This window comes from Carica papaya, chromosome 6 (genome assembly GCF_054855325.1).
Source record: "Carica papaya isolate Zhongbai chromosome 6, ASM5485532v1, whole genome shotgun sequence".
NCBI lineage: Eukaryota > Viridiplantae > Streptophyta > Magnoliopsida > Brassicales > Caricaceae > Carica > Carica papaya.
In genome coordinates, this window is record NC_142314.1 from 4570447 (window position 1) to 4592430 (window position 21984).

General features: G+C 34.5%; 4 protein-coding genes and 1 non-coding gene across 13 annotated transcripts; 3 read left to right on the forward strand and 2 right to left on the reverse strand.

Annotated features, from left to right (window-relative positions):
* Positions 1 to 744: 744 nt before the first annotated feature.
* On the reverse strand, positions 745 to 7266 carry LOC110816471 (winged-helix DNA-binding transcription factor family protein). Of its 2 annotated transcripts, none has more exons than XM_088206436.1 (6): positions 7117 to 7266; positions 6894 to 6977; positions 4643 to 4786; positions 3271 to 4553; positions 3064 to 3181; positions 745 to 2959 (listed from the first exon to the last, which is right to left on the reverse strand). In XM_088206436.1, exons 1-6 carry the CDS (start codon positions 7117 to 7119, stop codon positions 998 to 1000), a joined length of 3594 nt encoding a protein of 1197 aa, XP_088062562.1. In that variant the 5' UTR covers positions 7120 to 7266; the 3' UTR covers positions 745 to 997. The 2 variants fall into 2 exon arrangements, with proteins under 2 accessions (XP_088062562.1, XP_088062561.1); XM_088206435.1 differs by having other exon boundaries at positions 6831 to 6977.
* Positions 7267 to 8550: 1284 nt separating this feature from the next.
* On the reverse strand, positions 8551 to 12716 carry RPD1 (Ubiquitin carboxyl-terminal hydrolase family protein). The gene is made up of 2 exons (XM_022044684.2): positions 11011 to 12716; positions 8551 to 9384 (listed from the first exon to the last, which is right to left on the reverse strand). Exon 1 carries the CDS (start codon positions 12640 to 12642, stop codon positions 11392 to 11394), a length of 1251 nt encoding a protein of 416 aa, XP_021900376.1. The 5' UTR covers positions 12643 to 12716; the 3' UTR covers positions 8551 to 9384; positions 11011 to 11391.
* A 1755-nt stretch (positions 12717 to 14471) lies between these two features.
* On the forward strand, positions 14472 to 18733 carry LOC110816520 (Protein phosphatase 2C family protein). 3 transcript variants are annotated; one of them, XM_022044744.2, is made up of 9 exons: positions 14472 to 14759; positions 15622 to 15873; positions 16185 to 16356; positions 16462 to 16679; positions 16781 to 16888; positions 16978 to 17103; positions 17205 to 17437; positions 18021 to 18259; positions 18570 to 18733. In XM_022044744.2, the coding sequence occupies exons 2-8, from the start codon at positions 15664 to 15666 to the stop codon at positions 18238 to 18240; spliced, it is 1287 nt and encodes a 428-aa protein (XP_021900436.2). In that variant the 5' UTR covers positions 14472 to 14759; positions 15622 to 15663; the 3' UTR covers positions 18241 to 18259; positions 18570 to 18733. The 3 variants fall into 3 exon arrangements, with proteins under 3 accessions (XP_021900436.2, XP_021900435.2, XP_021900437.2); XM_022044743.2 differs by lacking the exon at positions 18570 to 18733 and having other exon boundaries at positions 18021 to 18550; XM_022044745.2 differs by lacking the exon at positions 18570 to 18733 and having other exon boundaries at positions 14472 to 14748; positions 18021 to 18550.
* A 435-nt stretch (positions 18734 to 19168) lies between these two features.
* TRNAS-GCU (transfer RNA serine (anticodon GCU)) lies at positions 19169 to 19250 on the forward strand. The gene has a single exon. It is a non-coding gene; the product is annotated as a tRNA-Ser (tRNA).
* Positions 19251 to 19344: 94 nt separating this feature from the next.
* Positions 19345 to 21607, forward strand: LOC110816573 (DNA binding / DNA-directed RNA polymerase). 6 transcript variants are annotated; one of them, XM_022044822.2, is made up of 3 exons: positions 19345 to 19501; positions 19662 to 19711; positions 20789 to 21607. In XM_022044822.2, the coding sequence occupies exon 3, from the start codon at positions 20807 to 20809 to the stop codon at positions 21497 to 21499; it is 693 nt and encodes a 230-aa protein (XP_021900514.1). In that variant the 5' UTR covers positions 19345 to 19501; positions 19662 to 19711; positions 20789 to 20806; the 3' UTR covers positions 21500 to 21607. The 6 variants fall into 6 exon arrangements, with proteins under 6 accessions (XP_021900514.1, XP_021900512.1, XP_021900515.1 ...); XM_022044820.2 differs by having other exon boundaries at positions 19346 to 19501; positions 20805 to 21607; XM_022044824.2 differs by having other exon boundaries at positions 19354 to 19501; positions 19649 to 19711.
* Positions 21608 to 21984: the final 377 nt, after the last annotated feature.

Below are 21984 nucleotides of genomic sequence, written 5' to 3' on the forward strand. Positions count from 1 at the left end.
AATATTGCTATTTGTTGATCATCTAAAATCCTAAATGTGTTAGTATTTTCAGTAGTATTTATATATTAGATTTAGTAATTCTTTATTTTTATTAGCTATATAATATTTTTTATTTAATTAGATTTAGTAATATTTTTATTAGCACTTCCCTCAGAGCTTTTTGAAAGTTTTATTGGACTATCTTGAGTTAGATTTTGACATTTCTAAAACAAAAAATTTTTCAAAGATAAAAAATTTAATTAGTATTATTTTAAATTATGTGTTTATATATTTTCAAAATATATTCATGTTTGTTTTTTAAATTCTAGTCATATTTTCCTGGTAATCTACAAAAATTAAATATGATTTAACATTTATTTCAAAAATTAAACTGAAAGTAACAAATATAATTTTATAACAAGATAGATATGATGTAATTAATATTATTTTGTTTAAGAAAATTTAATATCTTGTTGAAGAAAACTCATTGAGGAGAGTATTTTAATTCATTTACAATATTAAGAAGGCTGTTTTCATCTTTTTATGTATTTTCTTAGCAATGATATAATACAATATAAAACCCATTTATAATTCTTAGACAAATATTCAGTATCTACATATAATGCATCCTTAAAATAACCATATTATAATGTTTTTAAAGTAACTCAATCATATTAAACTACAACATAAACCCTTAAAGTTAAAATTTTCAATACATTTGTTGATTAGAGAACACTATCCATGAAATAGATTTTTTGCAAAGAATTCATGAACACTGAATAGTTTTCATGGTAGATTCCATATAATTTACAATTTGAAAATCTCTTTATCCTAAAACTCCATATAAAAGATCTATGTAACAGTCTCATTATAACACTTCCTTAATCTAATTCCTTACAGAATTGTAACAAACTCCATATGATGCTGAATTACAAGGCAAACAACAATTTTATATTAACTGACACATCAAAACTGCATTTAAGAGGTCTATCTTGTCACTGAATTCAAGGCTGCGTTGCTATTGCTTCTGAGCATTCAGCCAATAACGCCCAGGAGTTCCAGTTGCAGCTGATCTTGCCCTAGTAATCCTTCCCTGGACTAAGTCAGGAGGTTGAGTCAGCGGGATATTCTGTAAAACCAATGATTCCTCCAAAGATGCAGCTGCTTTCGGTTTTGTAATCCTCCCCAGGTTTGAAATTTTTTCTTCCGGTAATTGCTGGAGCATCTTCCTTGATAGGAAGAGTGACGCGTTCGACGTTGTACCTTGTTCTGGTGTCAAAGGATTGTCTTCACTTTCATCTTGCAGCTGCTTCTCTTCTAGATAAAAATGACGCTGAGAAATCGACAAGACACCTACATTTGTACCTACCACTGGTTTCAGTTTAGAAGGCCTTCCTCGACGTCTTTTCTTATGCTGCTGCTCATTTTTCAGATGATCTGAGAGCATGTTTACCTCCATAGTAACATCTGTCTTTTTCTTTGGTTTAGGAGGCCTCCCTCGGCCTCGATGCTGCAACTGCTGCTGCTTATGTTGAGACAACTGATCTGAGGGCGATGGTTCCCCCATAACACAATCCATATCACCCCTTAATTTAAGAACATTTGCTTGATCTTGAGATCCCAATTGCCCCTGCTGCTCATTTTTCAGATGATCTGAGAGCATGGTTACCTCCATAGTCACATCTGTCTTTTTCTTTGGTTTAGGAGGCCTCCCTCGGCCTCGACGCTGCAATTGCTGCTGCTCATGTTGAGAACAATGATCTGAGGGAGATGGTTCCCCCATAAAGCAATCCATATCACCCCTTAATTTAAGAACATTTGCTTGATCTTGAGATCCCAATTGCCCCTGCTGCTCATTTTGATGGAGGGATTGAAATGATTCTGCCATGGTTTTGTGGGAGGCCAATTCAGGCCTGGAAGGGTCTTGGTCCTCAGGCTGCAGTTGTCCCTTCACATGCTGGTTCTGAGTAAATTCCTCAACTGCTGCAAGATCAAGGCATTCAGAACTCTCCTGAACTTGAATACCCATAAGAAGTTGCTCAGAAACAGGGCTTGAATCAAGCGAAGTTGTTTCTGGCTGGCATGTGAGCTGCTCTCCTTGATAATTGCATCTTAGTTGTTCCACTGGACAAGATGAATCATCCACATTCCGGTTACCAACGAACAAAAGCATTTCAGAAGTTAGAGGCTCCGGCTGATGATTAAGATCCGGTTTTAACGAAGCATGAACCAAATCAGGATCAGCAGTAGCAATAGTGGAAACAGACTCGAGTTCAGATAGCTTAAGGCCCCAGCTATGATCTTTCGCTGGTTTTCCTTTTGGATGTCCTTCAAGATTTTCTAGTCGATTCTCAGTCTCAAGTTGCTCCAAGTTCCTGCGTGACACATTTTGATAAGTTTTCCGCATTGCTGGCCCAGAGAGGGCCATTTCTCTTCCGACGCCAATGTTTTGCTCCAATGTTTTAATTGCCTGAATCCTTTGCTGCCTTTCCATTTTCATCCCCTTGTCAAGCAATGATTTATCAGGCACATCAGAGGGAAAACATAAAGATTTTGATTGGCATATGGATGTATCCCGCGGATCGCAACAGAGATCTGACTGCTTCTGTCTTCCAAGTGACTGCTCCAATATAGCTATTTCAACTTCTGGAGGCCTTTTCAGATTTGGAATCTTAATATTCTGTTTCTGCTGGTGCAGAGATTGGTCTGTATGTGCATCTAGAAAACTTACCATTGGTTTTAGCTGGTAGCTGACGGCCTTCTGCTGGCCATTAATCTCTCCTTGCTTCTCTTCTTGAATTTCAGAGGTAGACCCCATCACGGGATTCCATTCCCTGCAAGGCCTTGTTGTTTGCATTAATTCCCCTTGGAAAAGTTCTGTCTGCTTACCTCTCACCTCAACTTCGCTAAAAGTGCCAATAATTTTAATTAGCCGTCCCCCAATCTTATTTGCCTTCTTCAACATTTCTACGCACCCTTCCTATACCAATCAAATAGAAATTTTTTTTCGAAAAAGAAAAGTACATTAGAAATTAATCAAGTGAAACAGGATTTTTGTATGATGTAATCCACTTTCTATCTCACCTTTGATATGAGTAATGAACCAGAAAAATCAAGACTCTGACTTGTGAGAGACAAACTAGGGCCAGCCATAACAGCTCCATCTCCCTCTTGCTTGTTGGTAAACTGTTCTAGCATTTTTCTATTATTCAACAAGAAAAGGAAATTCACGAATTATCATAACTTCGTCAGGACAGAAATAAATGAGAGCTCATAATAACAATGGCTCACCTAAGGTCAAGAATGTCAGAGTATAATTTCTGTTGCTGTTCCTGAAGTCTTTTTTGCTGTTTGCTTATTTCAATTTGAGCTTCCATTTCGTTCTGTTCAATCACTTGATTTTGCATTTCCCAGGATTGCACTTGTTCTTCAAAATCTTTAATTTGTAGATCTTCTGGTTGACTTTTATCTTCAATTTCAATTTCTTCCCTCAAATTTTTTTCTTCATAACGCAGCTCTTGAATCAGATTGCCTTCCTCTTCTTCCAAAAATACTACCGTAGTTACTTCATGGTTCTCTTCTGCTTGATCCTGCTCTTTACTGTGCATCTTTGGTACACCAACTTGCTGTTTATCCAATCCATTTTGCAGGTGATTTTGTTTTTCTTGGGTCTGATATCTTTTTCTACTCATTTTATTTCCCCATTCTGTTTCATTTCTTTCACTGCTTTCTTCAACATGCTCACCCATCAATTTAACTTGGCCTTGTTCCTTGATTGCTTTACTTTGTTGTTCTTCCATTTTCCTTAGTTCCTCGGTGCTCCTGAATCCTTTCTCATGTGTAGAGTTATCTTCATTCATTTCCATAATCCCATGTTTATTCTGTTCACCTGACCGTTTAAGTTGGTCTTGTTCTTTGATTTGTTTCATCTGTTCTTCTGCTTTTCTTTGTTCATCAGAGCTCTTGAATCCTTTCACATGTGTAGGGTTCTCTTCTTCAGTCCGTTCTGCTTCTTGCTCATTTTCTATACTTTCTCCTTGTGTTAGGCCAGCAAACTCTTCAACTTGTCTTCTGCATGCTTGATTTTGCTCTGTCACAACTCCAGCCTCCCTTTCTTCAACCAGGCTTTGTCCACAATTAACTTCTTTCTTATGTGGTTCAATTAATTCCATTGCCGATTTTTGTAATGGATTGCCATCCTCAAGATCTTCAGATTGAGGTAAAGCTTCTACATTCTGTTCTTTGCTTTCAGATTTATTCTCCACTCCAATTAGTAAATTCTTCTCTGCTTCAATCTTGCGTCTACCAATTTTCCTACTCCTGGAATGCCTTCTCACTTGCTTGTGCCCCTTCTTTACCTTACAATGAGAATTAGTATTTGCAGAAGGAAGCCTATAACAGCTCGTAGAAGCACGGATTATTTCTTCTTTGTCAACAAGATTTTGTAAATGATGATGCAATAGACCTGCATGAGCACAAGGTAAATCCTTATACTCTGCCTCAATGAACCTTGATATTGCTTCCTCACTGGATCCTCCATCCTCATTCAACTCGGAAATCGCCCTCCATATCATCTATGCAGAACAATCAGAAATACAATCAAGATAATAACAAATGAATAAGTATTAACTTCATATGCAAATACTGCCGGAGAGAGTAATACAGCAGCATATGTTGGGTGGTCGGGAATGTGAGACAAAGGAAGCCTCGAGAGGTTTTCTTGAATGAGCTTCATATTGCACGGTATAGAAGGATTTGAACGTGCAAGCTGGATCATCGTAGCTCTCAAATTCTCCAATTTTCGTCTCTGCACATGTTAAAGGTGTTGTCAACCAAATTTGTCTAAATTCATACCACATGCCAGCCCAACAAAGACCAGTTCATTCTAAATCACTTGAACTGTTTGCCGTCTAAGGTAATAAGTTAGAAAGCTAGAATTTTGTGTACAAGTATGATTGACTATTTGGCATTAACAGACAATACGGCATTACCAGATACAAAGGGGACCAAATTAGGCCAATGGCTATTTTCAGGCCTGCTTCAACCTTTTTCAACCAATCTATCTAACACTAAGCAAAGCTTTAAGATCAATTAAGGATTGAAACTAATAAATTAAATTAATCCAAGCTATTAGCATCAACATTCCGAAAAGTAAAAAATTCATCAATGACAGACTCTAAATATTGATGGTTGAATGTTTTCCTGGAGGTAAGCACTATAATGACAAAAAGAAGCAAAAGAACATTTGAATTAGGACCAGAAGGCATTAGAAGAATTTAAGTGAGTATTTCGGACGACTCTAACTTCTACTGTGTTTTAAAAGTACTACTAAAATAGTTGTTGACTAAAAACACTTTTAATCAAAAGTTGTTTGGTCTTGTATCAATGATTATAAAAATTGTTATCACTTTAAAAAAGCATGATGAATTAGAGCATTAAACTGCAAATACGCACTAAAATGAAGGATTTTTTCTCTAAATCTTGGTTGAGTTTCAGTAGAAATATTTTGTGTACAGAATGGTAAGAAACAGACTTAGGGATACCAGAATAGCCATGTGCAAGAACAGGTTGTAGTTATCTATTTCGACCACTGCTTCACATGTGTGGCGTGTAAATAGCCAGGAAAAAGAGCTTATTCCAAGTCTCAAGTTCAAAAACTTTCAATGAAGAACAAAACCGAAACCTTTTTTACTTTATCTAGCATCTGGCTCAAAATAGAAAAAAATAATGGATAAGGTTAGAAATATATATTTTCTATCAACAAAAAGAAAAGATTAGAACGTTAATAAATATTATTTTTTTAAGAGAAGTATTATTAGAAAAATAGAGAGAAAAAGTACAACAGGATGGACAATTTATCCGACAAAAAATAAAAATAGAGGAAAACCGAAAACATAAACAACTGGCCAAGTCCTACGTAAAATAGAGAATGAAAGCACAGCCGCCAAATAATCAATAATGAATATCCTCCAAACCATAAATGCTTATGCCACTTCAACAATCCAATTTAAAATTTTAAATTCTCATTGTTTTTTTCCCAAATGAAACATTACTTATTTTTAAGAAAGTTGCCAATTTAAAGTCCAAATGACTATTAACAGTTGCAACTTCCTTAAAGTTTTGCAATAGAACTGTTAAGAAAACACTACTTCTTTTGGCCACTTCAACATTCCAATTTAAACTTTTAAATTCTCATTTTTTTTTCCAAATAAAACACTACTTACTTTTAAGAAAGCTGCCAATTTAAAGTCCAAATGACTATTAACAGCTGCAACTCCCATAAAATTTTGCAAAAGAACTGTTAAGAAAACAGTGGAGCTCAACAGGTACAAGCTACCAGATTTTCTGCTTAATTTATGAATTAACATCGGCCGTATACCTTTAGACTGATCTCAACACACACAAAAATACAATTTTTGAGAAAAAGTAGAAATCTATAAGCTGCTAGATTTTCAGCTTAACTTGTGAAATCAACCTCAGAAAATATCCCTTAGACTAATCTCAACATCAACAATAGTTCTATATTTGGCCATGGTTACAGCCAATTATATTAATCCAAGTCAAGTACTCAATCAAAACTAAATTGAAACTAACAAGAAAATGGAAAATTTAAAGTACTTGAATTAAAATCATTAATCCCAGAATCAGAAAAAATAGAGTACAGAAAATAGCAACAATAGACTACAGAAAATTCCTCGAATTTTTCACCACTAATGAGTGTTTAACAGAATCAGAAGACAATGACAGTATATAACAAGTAGTAAACCTAAATGCACAGTGATCGTGTAAGACAACATAACATTCTTCGAAGGAGAACTCAAGAAGAAGGAAATTCAATCAATATTACGAACCGATAACTTGTGATTAAAAACAATAACTAGAGGAACGGAGAGCAGGGCTGCAAAGAAACTAACACGAGAGTCTCCATGTTCAGTTTCCATTACTTTTGGATCATCAAGGGCCTCCATCGGTTGCCCTTCACTGGTTCTTCTTAGTTCCTGCAATAACAGTTACACAAAATTCTCATGAAACTCAAAAAATTAGGATCGCATAGAGAGAAGTAAACGATAAAACTCAGATGGGTATATAAAAAGAATAAACGAAAAAGACAATGAGAGGAAAAAGCAAGGGTTCAACCATGAAAGGAGACTTCAGTAGAGACTGAGACGGCAGACGGCAACCATAAACGGCGGTGAGACGAGGAGACGAAAAGGGTGAATACGATTGGAGAACGAGAGGGTTTTTTTTTTTATTTTTATTATTATTGTTAAATGGGGTTTAGTTTCGTAATCCTAAAATTAAATAGATAATGCATGAGATAAATACATTAAATAATTACATTTTTTGGGTATTATAAAAAAATATATATATTACTAATTATATTAAATTGGTTTATGATAATTTAACTAAATTAAATAATTTTTTGCATATTTTATTGTGTGTTAAATTAACCCTTCAAAAATTATATATTAATTTTAATATTATTTCTTTTTGTTTATTAAATGAAAAGTTAATATTTTTATGCCACATCTTTCCTCTTCTTCAAATTATAATAATAATTTTTCTCTTTTAATTAATATATTAAATAATAAAAACTCATTTTTTTATCTTATTCAAATTTTTTTTAAAAAAATATCTTCCGTCGTATATGATATAATTAGTAAAATATAAGAATTTTATTTACATCATTCCAATAACTTTTAGCTCGATTTTTATATTTTTTTTTAATGTTGAATTGCGACGAAAGTAACTTAAAATTATACTATTAATTTCATGCAAGTTTATATTTAATTGCATTATTGTGCTTATTTTATATTTTACAAGTTATCATTATTGAAGATAATAATTACATCACCTCTGAAATGATGGTATTACAGCAATGTCTCTCTAGTACATTATATCAAACCGACTTATCGGATATACTATTACTAATAAGTCTCTAATATATAATTACATTATATTTTGACTAGTTAAAAAGCACTTAAACCAAAAGGCCTTCTTGGCAACTACTCTGAACATCTCTCAGAGTTGCTCTTTTGCTGGAAGAATTTGTACATTGCAGGCTTGTAAATTCCAGGCATTGCAAGAATAATGTTGTTTTTATGTATGATAAAAATAGAAGAGATTTGGATTGGTTATAGTTAAAGGAGAAATATGGTTAAGTCTGCAATCAATGGGTAGATAAAAGAGCAACAGATTGATGCTGATGATTTAGTACGTACACGAGAATCTCGGAGATTTACGTGCATGAAGATGTCAGAGTTGTGAGAAGACAGGCAAGGCATTTGGTTGATTCTACACAACAAGGATTCACGATGAGTTCGAGATAAAGAGCAACTGGATTCAGGTGAGCGACTGCCATTCACGAGGGGATTTGAGTATACAAGGGAAGTTTAGGTTTATTCTTCTCTGGGAGTGAGGGCTGGAAGAGAAACATTCAAGAGATGCGAGTGATTAGACAATGTACTCCGGATTTGCAGTGATCTTTGAGGAAACTCACCGAGCTTCTGAAATCTTCTTGTGGGGATGAATTTTTTTTAATGTTGAATTCGAGATTAAAAAAGGGTCATATAGGTAAAAGAATTTGTCTTTCAATTTCACACCTTATAATTCAAAGACATTCATATAATTGATCACAGTACAAACATGTTTTTTGGAACACATACCAACTTTGGGTAGTCTTCCTCACCAAAAAACACTTTTTCAGCAACATGTTACTGTTTATCACGCCTGCAGCAATCTGCATATATAGAAAATTGATCAAATTTCCAGACAGGTAATAACATCACTGTTTTCAGGTGCTATATGATAGAAAATACAGGGATGGGTAAGGATACAAGTAACATCACAACCCCAGGAGAAAACTCGGCCATGGATATAAAAACAATTCCAGGTACACCCGCTTGCATCGATCTATTTGAACATATTCATTCACTGTCAAAGACCCACCAGAAGAACCAAGAGCCTAAAGCTCATATGGCAATATCCCCGTTGATCAGATTTTGAATCTTACAGCAAGCTATCTGAAAAATGCCTGCTGAAGAACTATTACACTTATTTGTTAAAAGAAATTTCAGTCTTTTTGCAAAAGCAAAGAGATCTGCACGTCCCATAGAGTTGTCTAAAAAGAAGAATGATGGCTTGACTGCAAAATTCAATATTATTTTCACCCAAAACCCAAATCGTCCAGGATATACAGCAAATCCATTGAAGTAGAGAGTAAGTTCATAGTGGTGCATATACCCTTTGACTCCTTTTACTCTTCGTACAAAATCCACCCAATTCCTTTCTCACATCCAGCATATACCAACTACATAATTTATGAGATAATGATGGCTTGATAGTTCTACCCAATTTCCAGAATCACAGGAGAGAATTACTTTGCAATTGACCCTACTCATCCACCTGCACAAAAATTGATCAATCATTACCTTAAACATTTTGATTGCTATGGGTAAACAGATTAAGTCGTGCAAAAACTCAAGTGGAATAATGTCAAAGGATATTAAACTGCATCTAGTTATGAGTTTAGAATCATGAATAAGAAAAGGAATCTTGAAGAGCCTTCAAATCCATACATTCTATTAGAAACTAAAAGATCCAGATAACACTATGCTTTCAGTTTCAGAGAAAAAGATAGGAAAGGAAAGAAAACAAGAGAAATGAATTATTCTTATTCTCTTCTTTACATGAAAAATAATAATAACAACAAATTGCATTTAGCCTCAAGGTTACTACACTGTGCAGAAAGTTGTTCACTTTATAAAACTGACAAGAAAGTACCAAACTTAACAAAGTATTATGCAGAACATCCATATAGTTTATTTCATCGTATTTCTTAATGCTTTTAAAGAATATGCGAGAACGTTTTGAATATTAATACTATATATTATCATGTTTCTATACTGTGAGAATGTATCATTTCCACGCCTTTACACACTCAAAACCAAAAGGGAATCACAACAATGCTTTCACTTTCTTTCTCAATTTTTAGTTACCCATATAAAGGAAAAGTTTATATCCTTTTCTTTTTCTAAAACAGTAATTTTCTTTCTTTGCATTGGGTTGTTTCTTCATAATTTCTTCTGAAAGATGCCAGGATATCAAACTAATTATTGTTATGTATCCTGGTATTGTGCCTTTCGACAAGATCTACCAGAGAAGGAAGAAGTAAATTCAAGTGCTATTTTCTAGAGAAATAAGTAGATTTAAGTGTTATTTATATGCTGTGTCGGACTAAGTGTGTTTGCAATTATTCGTGTAGTGTGTTTGAAGTATTTGTGTACAGTGTGCTGCTCTAATTATCCTAATATTCTGGCAATTGGCAATTGACAATTTCTCTCAGAAAAACTGTCAATTGACTGTTAGGAAGTTAGAGTGAAGTTGCAAGTTTGAATTTGTCTAAGTAGTTACATTAGGATAAACAGTTCCTGGTCTTAAGGAGATTGTTTTTCTGCCTAATAAATATAAATGGCAAACAGATAATGGATAAGCAGAAAATCATTCATTCTGTTGAGTATTTTCTTACTCAAAAAATTGCTGGGGGTTCTCTCCTAAAAATTGAGCCAATAACCAAGAAGTGTATAAAAATATCTAGAGACAAGATATTTAGAAAACAATCATCTACTGTGCAGATTTTAGTGTCCCTGGGCCCCATAACAAGATCCTGGAGTGGGAACGTACCTTATTTGCACATAATTACTGAGGGATGAACCTACCAACATCCCACAGAGCAAAATGACAAAGACAAACCGGCAGCTTATTTGGTGAGTAATAAATCCATGAAAACATCAAGATATTCATTTTTCCACAACAAATATCATAGAGCAGTTGGCAAAGTAAGCATGTTAGAAGCATGGACCCTTTATGTGCATCTACCTGAATTGCAATCAAACGGCCTTATTTTTCTTGACTAAACAGTACAACAAATAATCTTAAGTTCTACCACCGATCTTAATGTAAAATCAAGTAAATTCATAAGTCCCACTGCGTTGCTCATGAGTGAAAATAACACATGAGAAACCCACGCACCTTACATCACTTTTCCACTCTGAAATAGCATTGAAATCTATGATCTTTTACCGGCTTCTTCACAGCTTCTTGAAGAAGAATTAGGAACAAAATCAGGCACAAGTCTCTAGTTCCAAATCTTCTCAATGAAAGTTCAGACAGAACCTGTGCAAAAGGTGAAAAAGCTATACATTCCTGGCTCTCCCTTGGATCCTGCCGAAGTACAAGAAATCCTTAGTTGGAAGAAGATTCCAACTCGACACCCTTATGAGATTTCGAAAAGAGTTGCTCTTTGAATAATGTCCTCAAATTTATGCCTGAATCAACTTGTACTTTCTCTGAAGTCATCCCGCTAGAAAACCATCAATATAAGGTATCCAAACATAGAAATCTTTCCGTTCTCTACTGAAGTTCTTCCTCATCCTCTTCATCTCTCCTATTGCTAACTAATTCCTTATCTGCCTTGGCTTTCCTGGGGCTAATCAATACCAGTTCCCCCAATTTCCTCCTCGCCAAATACAAATCATTTGGCTCTATCAATTCCCCTTTCCTATAGGCCTCCCTGAGAAACACAGTATGAAGCTTCCCATAATTCCCCCGTGTTGAAATGTAGAATATCCCCTGGTGCTGGAGAAGAAAATCTTTCAATTTCTTGGGTAAATTCATTGCCATCCTAAAGTGTGCAATCCTCTCCAACGTTATCTTCTTCTCCACAGTCAATGACAACAATTCATGAATGGTCGCCACAGCTCTCTTCTCCATTCTCTTCTGTGCCTCAAGTGACCTCAAATCATAACCAGAAACATCCTCGTAAGGTGACCAATAAGGAACCCGCTGCCATTTCCACACTGCAATCCTGTAGTACTTGCCGATCTTGAATCCAGGCGGGAAAGTCACAAGAAATGAAAACCTAACATCCTCAGCATCGATACCCTTTTCTCTATACTCCCTCTCCCTAACTTTCTCTATGGCGCAAACAGTCAAACTAGGATCTCTATCAACAATCTCAATGTACTTATTCCTAGTCTCTTCGGCATCGAACAATCTGAAAAACTGAGGGTACTTGAGGACTACGGAGTACTCGAAATCGTCTGGTAAACCAAACTCAGTCCTCGCAATCCGGACATGTTCGAGACGGATACGGCCCGTATTGGACATCATGAGGAGCTTCCGGAGACGAGTAACGGCGTCGGGGATCTGAGCGTTGAGCGCATCATTTTCTTGCTGGATTTGAGCCAATGCTCTTCGGGTCAATCGGCAATAGAGGATTCTTTGAACCGGATGCTCATATATGTCGAAAACATGAGGTAATTTGAGGAGAAATGCTCCGGCCTCGTGCTGCTTAAACCCTAGGCCGAGGGGGCGAACGAGTGTATCGAGGCGAGTGATTGGGACGGTTTGGTTGGGCTGGGAGAGAATCAAGGACTGGAACTTGAGGACTTTTCTGACCTTCTTCTCAACCTCCATGTAGTTGTCGTAGCCATGATCCCTTACTCTATCGAGCTTCTTGGGAATGGAGGTGGATTGAGACATGGATTTTGTGAATGTCAAATTGCAGTGGACTGTGAGTGGTATAGTTCTGCTAATGGTTGTTGATGAGCAGGATCTCCTCAGGAGATTAGTTACAGGAACCATGAAGACGAAGGTCTTCATTTTTCCCTTTTGGATTGTTAGGGTTTTCCAACTTCACTTCATCTGTTTCGGTTCACTTTGCCGTTCTGAAAATGGTTGTTTAATTAAATTTATTATTTAATTCAAAACTCTACTAATTTAAATTAGTAGTACTTAGCAATTTTATCAACTGTCTAATTAAACGTTATATTATATTAATTATTCAATTTTAATTAAAATCATCTAATTAAAAAAATAAAATATTCACAGTTGTATTAATTACATTAAAATAACATTTACTAATTAAATTCTAGTGACTAATTAATTAAAAATTTCACTGAAATTAAGACGCACTAATTTAAAATTTTGCTTTCTTCTTGTATTAAAGGTTTAACGCGTAATTAAAAATTATTTTAATTAAAAATATATTAAAAAAAACACAACCGAAAGTTGTATGAAAAATTAAATTGTTTAATTAAAAATTTTATCAACTATTTAGTAAAAAAAAATTATAAAAATTACATATAATTACAGTTATAAAAATAAATATCTAACTAAAAATTATAGTGAATTTAAAAGTTTATAATTGAAATAGATATTTTAAATATATTAAAATAGTTGGAATTAAAAATTTTATAAAAATAAAGTATATAATTTGAAAAAGTCATCATTGCGTGACAATAATGTCATAAAAATAATGGCTTACTGCTCATATAATTTAGATTTTCCAGAAAATTAAATGAAATATATATAAATATATATGTATATAAGTAATAATGAGAAATGTTAGGTTTGTGACTTCTTGTTTTTGGAAATAAAAAATAAAAATTATATAGTAATGTTAGTTATAAATATAAAGATAAAATTTTAGATATTAAATACTTAAATTTTAAAAATTAATGTGATAATTATGATTATATGTATTATGTAGAAATAATATTTAATTTTTAAAATATAAAAATAAAAATAATATAATAATAATATATGCAGTGATTATTTATGTAAAATTTTAAAATATGAAGATAAATTTTAATTTTTAGTTAATTATCAAAACATACACAATATATAATAATTATTTATATAAAATTTATAAATATAAAATAATTTGTTATTTAAATTAACCAATTTTAAGAAATAAAAAATAAACGAATTTAATTATTGTAATTAAAGGATAATAAACCAAATTTATAAATAAAAAAAGGAATTAAGAAGTCAAGGTCTTTTGTCATCTTTCCAGCTGGCTCTTTATTGGACTCCTTGATTGGGTGGCTAAACTCTAGATGGGTCCCGCTAACACATGGCCACGTCAGTAATTATATTTTTTAATTTCACAAAAATGTATTTTTTAATTAAAATAAAAAAATTAAATTAAAAAAGAGAGACAAGACTTCCACAACGTTTGTCTCCATCCAAAAATCGAAGGAAGAAGACTTCGTTGGGATTCACAGAAAGTCTGATTCTTTCTTGTATGACCAATTTGCCCCTCTTATAATTTTTTATCACACATTTTGCCACTTCCTTTTTTTTTATATTCTGATTAATTGAAAGAAAATATTTTATAAAAAAATATTAAAAATAATTATGCACTTGCTAAAATAAAATAAGAAAAACAATTTTTATCTTTATAATGATACCATTTGGTAAAAATTTGTTCATTAATATAATATATATTTAATTTATTAAAATTATTAAATATTTTTTAAAATAAATTATAATTTTTTATGTTGAAATAATTGTATAATATAAAATACAATTATTAAATATTATAAGCCTTTTTATTTATTAAAAAAAAAACAATACAATCTCGGAGGACTTTATGGTAATTTTGTTAGGTCTCTCTGCTTTTAGCTTTTCCTCTTCCTCTGCTACCACAAAGGCTGGGACATAAATGTCATTACAAACCTTTCGTGAAAAAATCAATGCTTTTCTCCTCCTAAAACCCGCCTCTCTCCGTCTAGATTCCTCATCCAGTAATATCACAATTGTCTGTGGGCTCTTCATTTTTCCTCTCTTAGGCTTTTGAATAATAATTAAATCGACCTCAAATTTCTAGCACAGGAAAAATGGTAGTTGCAGAGGTCAAGACGAAAGAATCGATGTGCGGTCTTCATCGCTCGATCTGTTGACAGTCTCTATATGCTTCAAACTGTGAGCTTTGGGTACTCGGAATTTTTTTTTTTTTTTTTTTTTTTTGTTGTTTCAATCTTTTTTGAGCTGATTTTGAGATGCTATTTTTAGTCAATTTCAGTCTAGTGGTGTGTTTTTACTTCTTCTCGGGTTAAAAATAGCAGTTTCTTTTAATGTGGAAACTGAGGAAGATCACCTGGTGGGAATTTGCTTATAGATTTATACAGTTTGAGGTAGACGGAGGACCTTTCTAGATTTATGTTTGATATCTCTGATAACTTGATTTATTAGATTCTGTTTGCTGCTTGTGTTGATTTTTTCTAATAATGGATTTATATAGTGGGAATTTGGATAATCTAGAGAAGATTTTTAGGTGAATGTTTTGGCTTGAATTGGCTTAATTTGTTGAGGAAAATTATTTTAGATGGCACGGTTATGTTGGATTTGGGTTTTTATTCTTTTGTGAAACTGGTTGTTAGCTTGAGCACTGGTTTGCAAACTTTCATACTTTTTTTCTTCTTTTCTTTTTTCTTTTTTCCTGCAGATGTTCATGGATTTTACTTTTGTGTCTCTAACTGTATAATAAAAAGTCTTACACCGAATTTTATATATGAGTTGAAAGTGTATGATGAGAATTATAGAGTTACAAATATGTCTATGAATCAACACGCCTATATTGAATTAAGCTAATAAACTCACAGCGGTTTCTCGTTTTCAAATGCCTTGGAGGTGTTGGGATATTGCATTAGTACTTTGAATGGTTAGTTTTGAAATATTTGTTGGTTGCTTCGACATTTTAAGTTTCTTTGTGGATTGTAATTTATTTAATGAATGTGTTAGCGTACATATATTCTTTTGTAAACAGTTATTTAAGATATTGATTGGGATTATCAGGGTTGCCCGTGGCCTCTTGCAAATGTTGAATCATAGACTAACATGAGCCAGCCTGAAGTATCAAGGGTTAAGTCTCCTCTTGTTCCCCTTGCGACCTTGATTGGTCGTGAGGTGAGGAATGAGAAGGTTGAGAAACCTTTTGTAAAGTATGGGCAGGCTGCGTTGGCAAAGAAAGGAGAGGATTACTTTCTGATCAAACCTGATTGCCAGAGGATTCCTGGGAATCCATCAACAACTTTTTCAGTATTTGCGGTACTTTCTTTTTCAATGAAATTTCTTTCTTCACCAGATCAATAAGTTAAAGGCTTGTTTGTTAGCCAAGACAGGAAATAAAAAAAAAAGAAGCACAGTTAGTTTTTCAATTGTCACAAGAGTTCTGCTTGGCGAATTCACTTATGGGGACTAAAGGTTTTGATTTTTTGTGGGCCCCTTGTGTAAAGAAAGAACTAATATCTGATAGCTCTTTTTTTTTTTTTATTTATTAACAATCAAGTGGAATATATATGTAAACTCGATATTGATAACAATGGTCAAGAGATTCTTACTATGAGCTTTATCAGCAGATTTTTGATGGGCACAATGGTATATCAGCTGCCGTCTTTGCAAAAGAGCACTTATTGGCTAATGTCTTGAGTGCAATTCCTCAAGGTATCAGCAGGGAACGCTGGCTTCAGGCCCTTCCTAGAGCATTGGTTGCAGGTTTTGTGAAGACCGATATAGAATTTCAGCAGAAAGGCATGCACATTTTCTGTTTTATCTCATCTACTTATATCTTTGTCAAATATATGCTTTGTGATTTTCGGTAATGCTTTATCATACTGACTTAATTATGTATAACAGGGGAAACTTCTGGCACAACTGTGACATTTGTTGTCATTGATGGATGGACTGTGACTGTTGCATCAGTTGGAGATTCTCGATGCATCTTAGACACCCAGGGTGGTTTGGTTTCTCTCCTAACAGTTGACCATAGACTAGAAGAGAATGTTGAAGAGAGAGAACGTGTTACTGCAAGTGGAGGTGAAGTTGGGAGGCTCAACATTTTTGGGGGCAATGAGGTATGAAACTCAGAAAAGTTAAGCATGGTGAAGTGAGATGATTCGAAATGTTGGATTTCTCAAATTCCCATTATTTGTTCAATTCTATTTATGATTTGTAGGTTGGTCCACTTCGATGCTGGCCAGGTGGGTTATGTCTTTCAAGGTCAATTGGTGACACAGATGTGGGAGAATTCATTGTCCCTATACCACATGTTAAGCAAGTGAAGGTGGGTTCTACTCCATCAGTAAATTATTTTAATTTTTTTCTTCTATTGATTCGTTTCGATGTTCAAAACTCTTTTTCTGTTTTATTTAGCTTTCAGATGCTGGAGGAAGACTCATTATTGCCTCTGATGGTGTCTGGGATGCGTTATCTTCTGATATGGCAGCCAAATCATGTCGAGGTTTACCGGCTGAGCTTGCTGCAAGGCTTGTTGTTAAGGTGGTGTCCAGCATGACCTCTCCCTTTACAACTCTACTGCAATATATTTGTCTCGGGTACTTTGTTTCTCTTAACTAATATTTGTATACTCCACTCTCCAGGAAGCTTTAAGGTCAAGAGGACTGAAGGATGATACAACCTGCTTGGTTGTTGATATTATCCCCTCTGAAAATCCCGTCTTACCTCTTACGCCAATGAAGAAAAAGAATGTTCTCAGTTCACTTCTTTTTGGGAAGAAATATCAGAATTCTACAAGGAAAGCGGCTAATAAGCTTTCTGCAATTGGAGTTGTGGAAGAGCTGTTTGAAGAGGGTTCTGCTGTACTTGCTGAAAGGTTCAGTTTTTCCATTTTCTTTTGAAAGTTTGCCTGCAGATTTTATTTAGCTTATCCTCCATTTTGCTCAGTGCTGAGAACATAGGATAGTATTGATAACTGGATTATAATATTACATGATATTCGTTGCATGATTATGATTACCCTAACTCTGGCTTGAGCATCTTAGTTATGTCGACTATATCTTTAGGAAATAAAGGTCTAGATAATTGGCACGGAGTTGCTTTGATGATTTTCAGATGTGTCTTGGCCGTAAGAGCTAAGAAGCTTGAGATTTTAATTTTTTTAGGTGTTGATGGTACATGCAGCTCAATTTTGAATGATGCAGCTCAATTTTGAATGATGTAGCTTCCGTAAACTTTAAATGTTGTTCTATTATGCAGACTAGTTTTGCTTCTTGTATACGGGATCACCACCAGTTTGAAATTTTTTTTCATCGTTTGATATTTATGCAACCATGACTGAGTTATTATTTGCAATACTTAGAATGAGATCTTACTGTACTCAAAATAGTGATTAGAGAGAGTATCATTGTCCCTAAGCTTTTGCCTTTGTTGTTAATATTTGTACATTGGAAATGCAGGTTGGGTAAAGATTTCCATTTGAATGCAAGCTCTGGGCTTTTCAGATGTGCAGTCTGCCAAGTAGATCAACCCCCAACTGATGGGTTATCAGTGAAATCCGGCCCCTTTTTTTCGCCTGCATCAAAGCCATGGGAAGGGCCTTTTCTATGCACGAACTGTCGGAAGAAGAAAGATGCCATGGAAGGGAAGAGGCCAAGCAGAACTGCGGTGGTTATATAACAATTTACCTGGTAACAAAGTAAATATCGGTATACTTTTTTCCTCTGCCTCTGCGAGCAAGCTTAGGTTTCATTGCTGGTGATAATTGCGAATTTGTGTTAGCTGTGTGTAAAAATGAGGTAGAGTTGTAGAGAGTAGTCATCCATTTTTCATGTTCATGAGAACCTGGATTGCGCTCAGCAGTATTACGGACTGACTGAGTTCAAAACATACTTCCTGATAGATATATTTGTTACAGTTGGATTTCTAACAGTTTGAATTTGTAAGTAAAATTTGCAACAGCATCTTAATTCTTATGCAGTTTATGTAAGCTCCTACCTATTTTATAGGTCCTTCTTGACGGCAAATGCAATAAACAGGCGTATGAGTGCAAGAATTTCATGAGTGGAAAGTGCTTCAGCATACAATATTCATCAAAAACTTTTGCCATCTTTTCGAAGAAACTTATTGTCGAAACTAACTAGGAATGACAATGAATCCATAACTTGAGTTACTCGTACAATCTCACTTGTTTCGGATGTGATTTTGAAGTTGCAAATTGGATTTAGATTGGATCGGATTTATATTCTCTAAAATTGAACCTGTCCCGTCTGATTTATGAGTAATATATTTAATATTGTTGTTAACAAGACTTAGACAATTTAAATATATTATATATTTTTTGATATTGAATGTATGGTATAAACGTATAAAATTTACAACAAAATATGTTTAAAATTCTAAGAGATTCAAATGATTTAAAACGGGTTCTAAATAAGTAAATCTATTTTCAAATTTTAAGGGAAAGCTCAATTTGAGTAGGCTGATTACATGTTCTCTGTATTTTTAAGATTTATAATTTAATTAAGCTAGGATGCTATTGATGATATATTACCAAATTCATAGAATATCATATTTATAATTAATATAAGACGACAAAGCAACCAGCGTCGCTTTGGCCGAGTGGTTAAGGCGTGTGCCTGCTAAGTACATGGGGTTTCCCCGCGAGAGTTCGAATCTCTCAGGCGACGAATTTTTTGATCAATTTTTGCAACTGATCATCGTTAGGACTCAATGGGCCACTGCGTGCACTCGCCCTTACCCGATAATCGTCACACCTTTCCTTTCCAGTTTCTTATTTTTCCCATTCAAAACGAGAAACTCCAAAGAGCCCTTCTCTTTCCTCAGCATCGGCCACAGTCATCTCCATCCAAAGAAACCCTAAAATTTGCTTCTTCCCTTGGTTTCCTTGTTCAGCCGTGAAATCTGGTTCGTCTGTTAGGTAAGGCCTTCAAGTCTTTGGCTCCGATTTGTTTGTTTTTAGTTTGATTCAATAGAAAACGACATGAATGGCAGATAGATAGAACCTTCTATCGTTAATTTCACGAACAATTAATTTATGATCTTTTGCACGTTTGTTTTATTGGAGTATTTCTTAACAGGAGGCAATTTCATTGTGCGGGGCTTGTAAAGTCCAGATTCTAGGAGTGAGGTGTGCACACTGATTTTTGCCTTGACACACTTCATATAGTTTGTGCGTGTTCATTATACTTGTATGTATATATGTATATATATGTACAAACACAGTTGGCAGTTCGTCGTTCATTTCTACTAAACATTGTTGTATCTAAAACCAGAGTTTGATTTTACCGTACGGTTTCTCGATTAGATGCTTTCGCGCTTTGATTCTTATGTAATTCGACGGATTTCGGGGCCCTAGATAAATGTACTTTACATTTCTTGTTCTGGTCAATGAATTTGAATGATAAGTGGACAAGTCAAGAATGCATAATGTTATTTTCTCTTCTTATAAGTCGTAGAGTGCGAACTTAGTGTCTATATCTACCAGTCTCCGTTCTTTAAGCTAAGTTTGGCCGTCATGCTGAAAATTTTAGGTGGAGATTAAGGAAAATGGAGCGAATTTTCTACTAGTCGTTATGTAAGAGCTAGATTTGCATTTTTGAAGCTGTTGGGTAATGATTGCTAGATTATCTGTGTGGAATTATGTATTTTTTATTGATTTTTGGCTGTTTAATTTTAAAGAAATTTTATTTCTCTGATGAGGATGATATTTTGTATTTCACTGTGATTGTTATTCTTATGTGTAAATGAAGATTCCTCTTTTTGTTATGGAATTGTGATGCATTTTTTTTCTTGTTGATTGATTTCAAGTATATGATCATTTGTGATTTCTGACAAGTGTTGGCATGGTTCAAATGGCCATCTATATATGTATAGGCGTAAAAAAATATTTGCACGGTTCAGAACGGATCTTTTATTTCTTTTCTTTTTATCTGATCCTGTTTTTCTGTGTATGTTTTGTTTTGTTTTTGGTTTAACTCGATATCAGTGTGTACTAATATGTAAGTAGACATACACACAATCCTATGTTTATATAGACAGGTTTAAAAATTTGCTTATATTTTGCCTGATGGAATGCCCCATCTTAAAATCGCGCATGATGGTGGCTCTCTTAATTTTATTGCAATATTGAGAATTGGAATTAAAAATGTGGATTATACACCACTATTTTCTCTGTTTGCTTACTAAGGGAACTGTTCTCTCACAGTTTGTTATTTGTATAGCTATGAGTAAGCGAAAGCGGCCTGACGAAAAATCACCCGCCGATTCGTTAACCGAACATGAACGGATTCTATACAATGCAATTCGTAGCAAACAAGATATTGGTATCTGGGCAAGAGACCTGAAAAGAGAGATAAACCTTCCGGACACCATGGTGAACAAATCATTGAAGTTACTTCAAGCTAAGAATTTGATTAAAGAGGTTGTAAACATCCAAAACAAGGGGAGGAAACACTTGATGGCAGTGGAATTTGAGCCATCAAAAGAAATTACAGGTGGGGCATGGTATGTGGATGGGAGCCTCGACACGAATTTCATAAAGGAATTGAAAGGTGTCTGTGTGCGGCTGATAAATGGGCAGAAAGTTGCTACATTGGATGGAGTTGCAGATGTCATCCGAACTAGGATTTCGCAAGTTCCCTTGACGAAACCCCAAATCGAGGAGATCCTGAAGGCACTGGTGTTGGATAATGAGATTGTGGAAGTAAAGAGCACTGGTACTGGAGAGTTTGCTTCGATTCCAGTTGGAAAAGTTTGCTATAAGTGCACAAGTAAAGCAGGAAGTGCCGGACAACCAAAGTTGGGAGCCTTTGCTACCATTCCTTGCGGTGTCTGTCCTCAGATTAGTCGCTGTACGCCTGACGGTATCATCTCCCCCCAAACCTGTAAATACTACACCAAGTGGCTTGAATTTTAAGTTCCATCTTATTTTTCTCCTCCTTATGGTTATGGTTTTACTGAGAATTGACATGTCGAACTTCTAACTCGTTCCTAATTTGGTAAGAAGATCTGAAAAGTTAACTAACCTTATCCATCTAGGTTATCAAAAAAGCTTTTCATGTCTTTGTTAACAGGATCCAGGGTAAAAATTGAGAAAAGAACCTAGAAGTCAAAAATAGATAACTATTAGATCTAATTATAGTGTTTACAGAATGATGGTGATTTCAATGAAAATGATATTTAGAGAATCATAGTGAATGTAGATCTTTGAGTTTCTATATATACACATATATACAGATTTGTGCACTATTATAGCATTTAGTTATGGTTACAATCTTCAGCTTCATTTTAAAATTTTTTTTTTTTTTTTTCTGGTGAAGAATTCTCCATGGGATTTCATTGATGGGGAAGTCGTGTTGGGTTTTTAAGTCATGGGCCAGAGACTCCCGCATTATTAATTAA

What these genes read in the sequence shown, in the direction of transcription:
- LOC110816471 (XM_088206435.1), bottom strand. An exon ending in TTTTTAATCACAAGTTATCG is followed by an intron (nt 4,787 to 6,830) that starts GTTCGTAATATT and finishes TAACATGTGCAG; the next exon opens with AGACGAAAATTGGAGAATTT. An exon ending in TCTGACATTCTTGACCTTAG is followed by an intron (nt 3,182 to 3,270) that starts GTGAGCCATTGT and finishes GTTGAATAATAG; the next exon opens with AAAAATGCTAGAACAGTTTA.
- RPD1 (XM_022044684.2), bottom strand. Translation starts at nt 12,642, where the DNA reads ATGAAGACCTTCGTCTTCATGGTTCCTGTAACTAATCTCCTGAGGAGA.
- LOC110816520 (XM_022044744.2), top strand. Translation starts at nt 15,664, where the DNA reads ATGAGCCAGCCTGAAGTATCAAGGGTTAAGTCTCCTCTTGTTCCCCTT. An exon ending in CACATGTTAAGCAAGTGAAG is followed by an intron (nt 16,889 to 16,977) that starts GTGGGTTCTACT and finishes TGTTTTATTTAG; the next exon opens with CTTTCAGATGCTGGAGGAAG. An exon ending in CTGCAAGGCTTGTTGTTAAG is followed by an intron (nt 17,104 to 17,204) that starts GTGGTGTCCAGC and finishes TCCACTCTCCAG; the next exon opens with GAAGCTTTAAGGTCAAGAGG.
- LOC110816573 (XM_022044822.2), top strand. Translation starts at nt 20,807, where the DNA reads ATGAGTAAGCGAAAGCGGCCTGACGAAAAATCACCCGCCGATTCGTTA.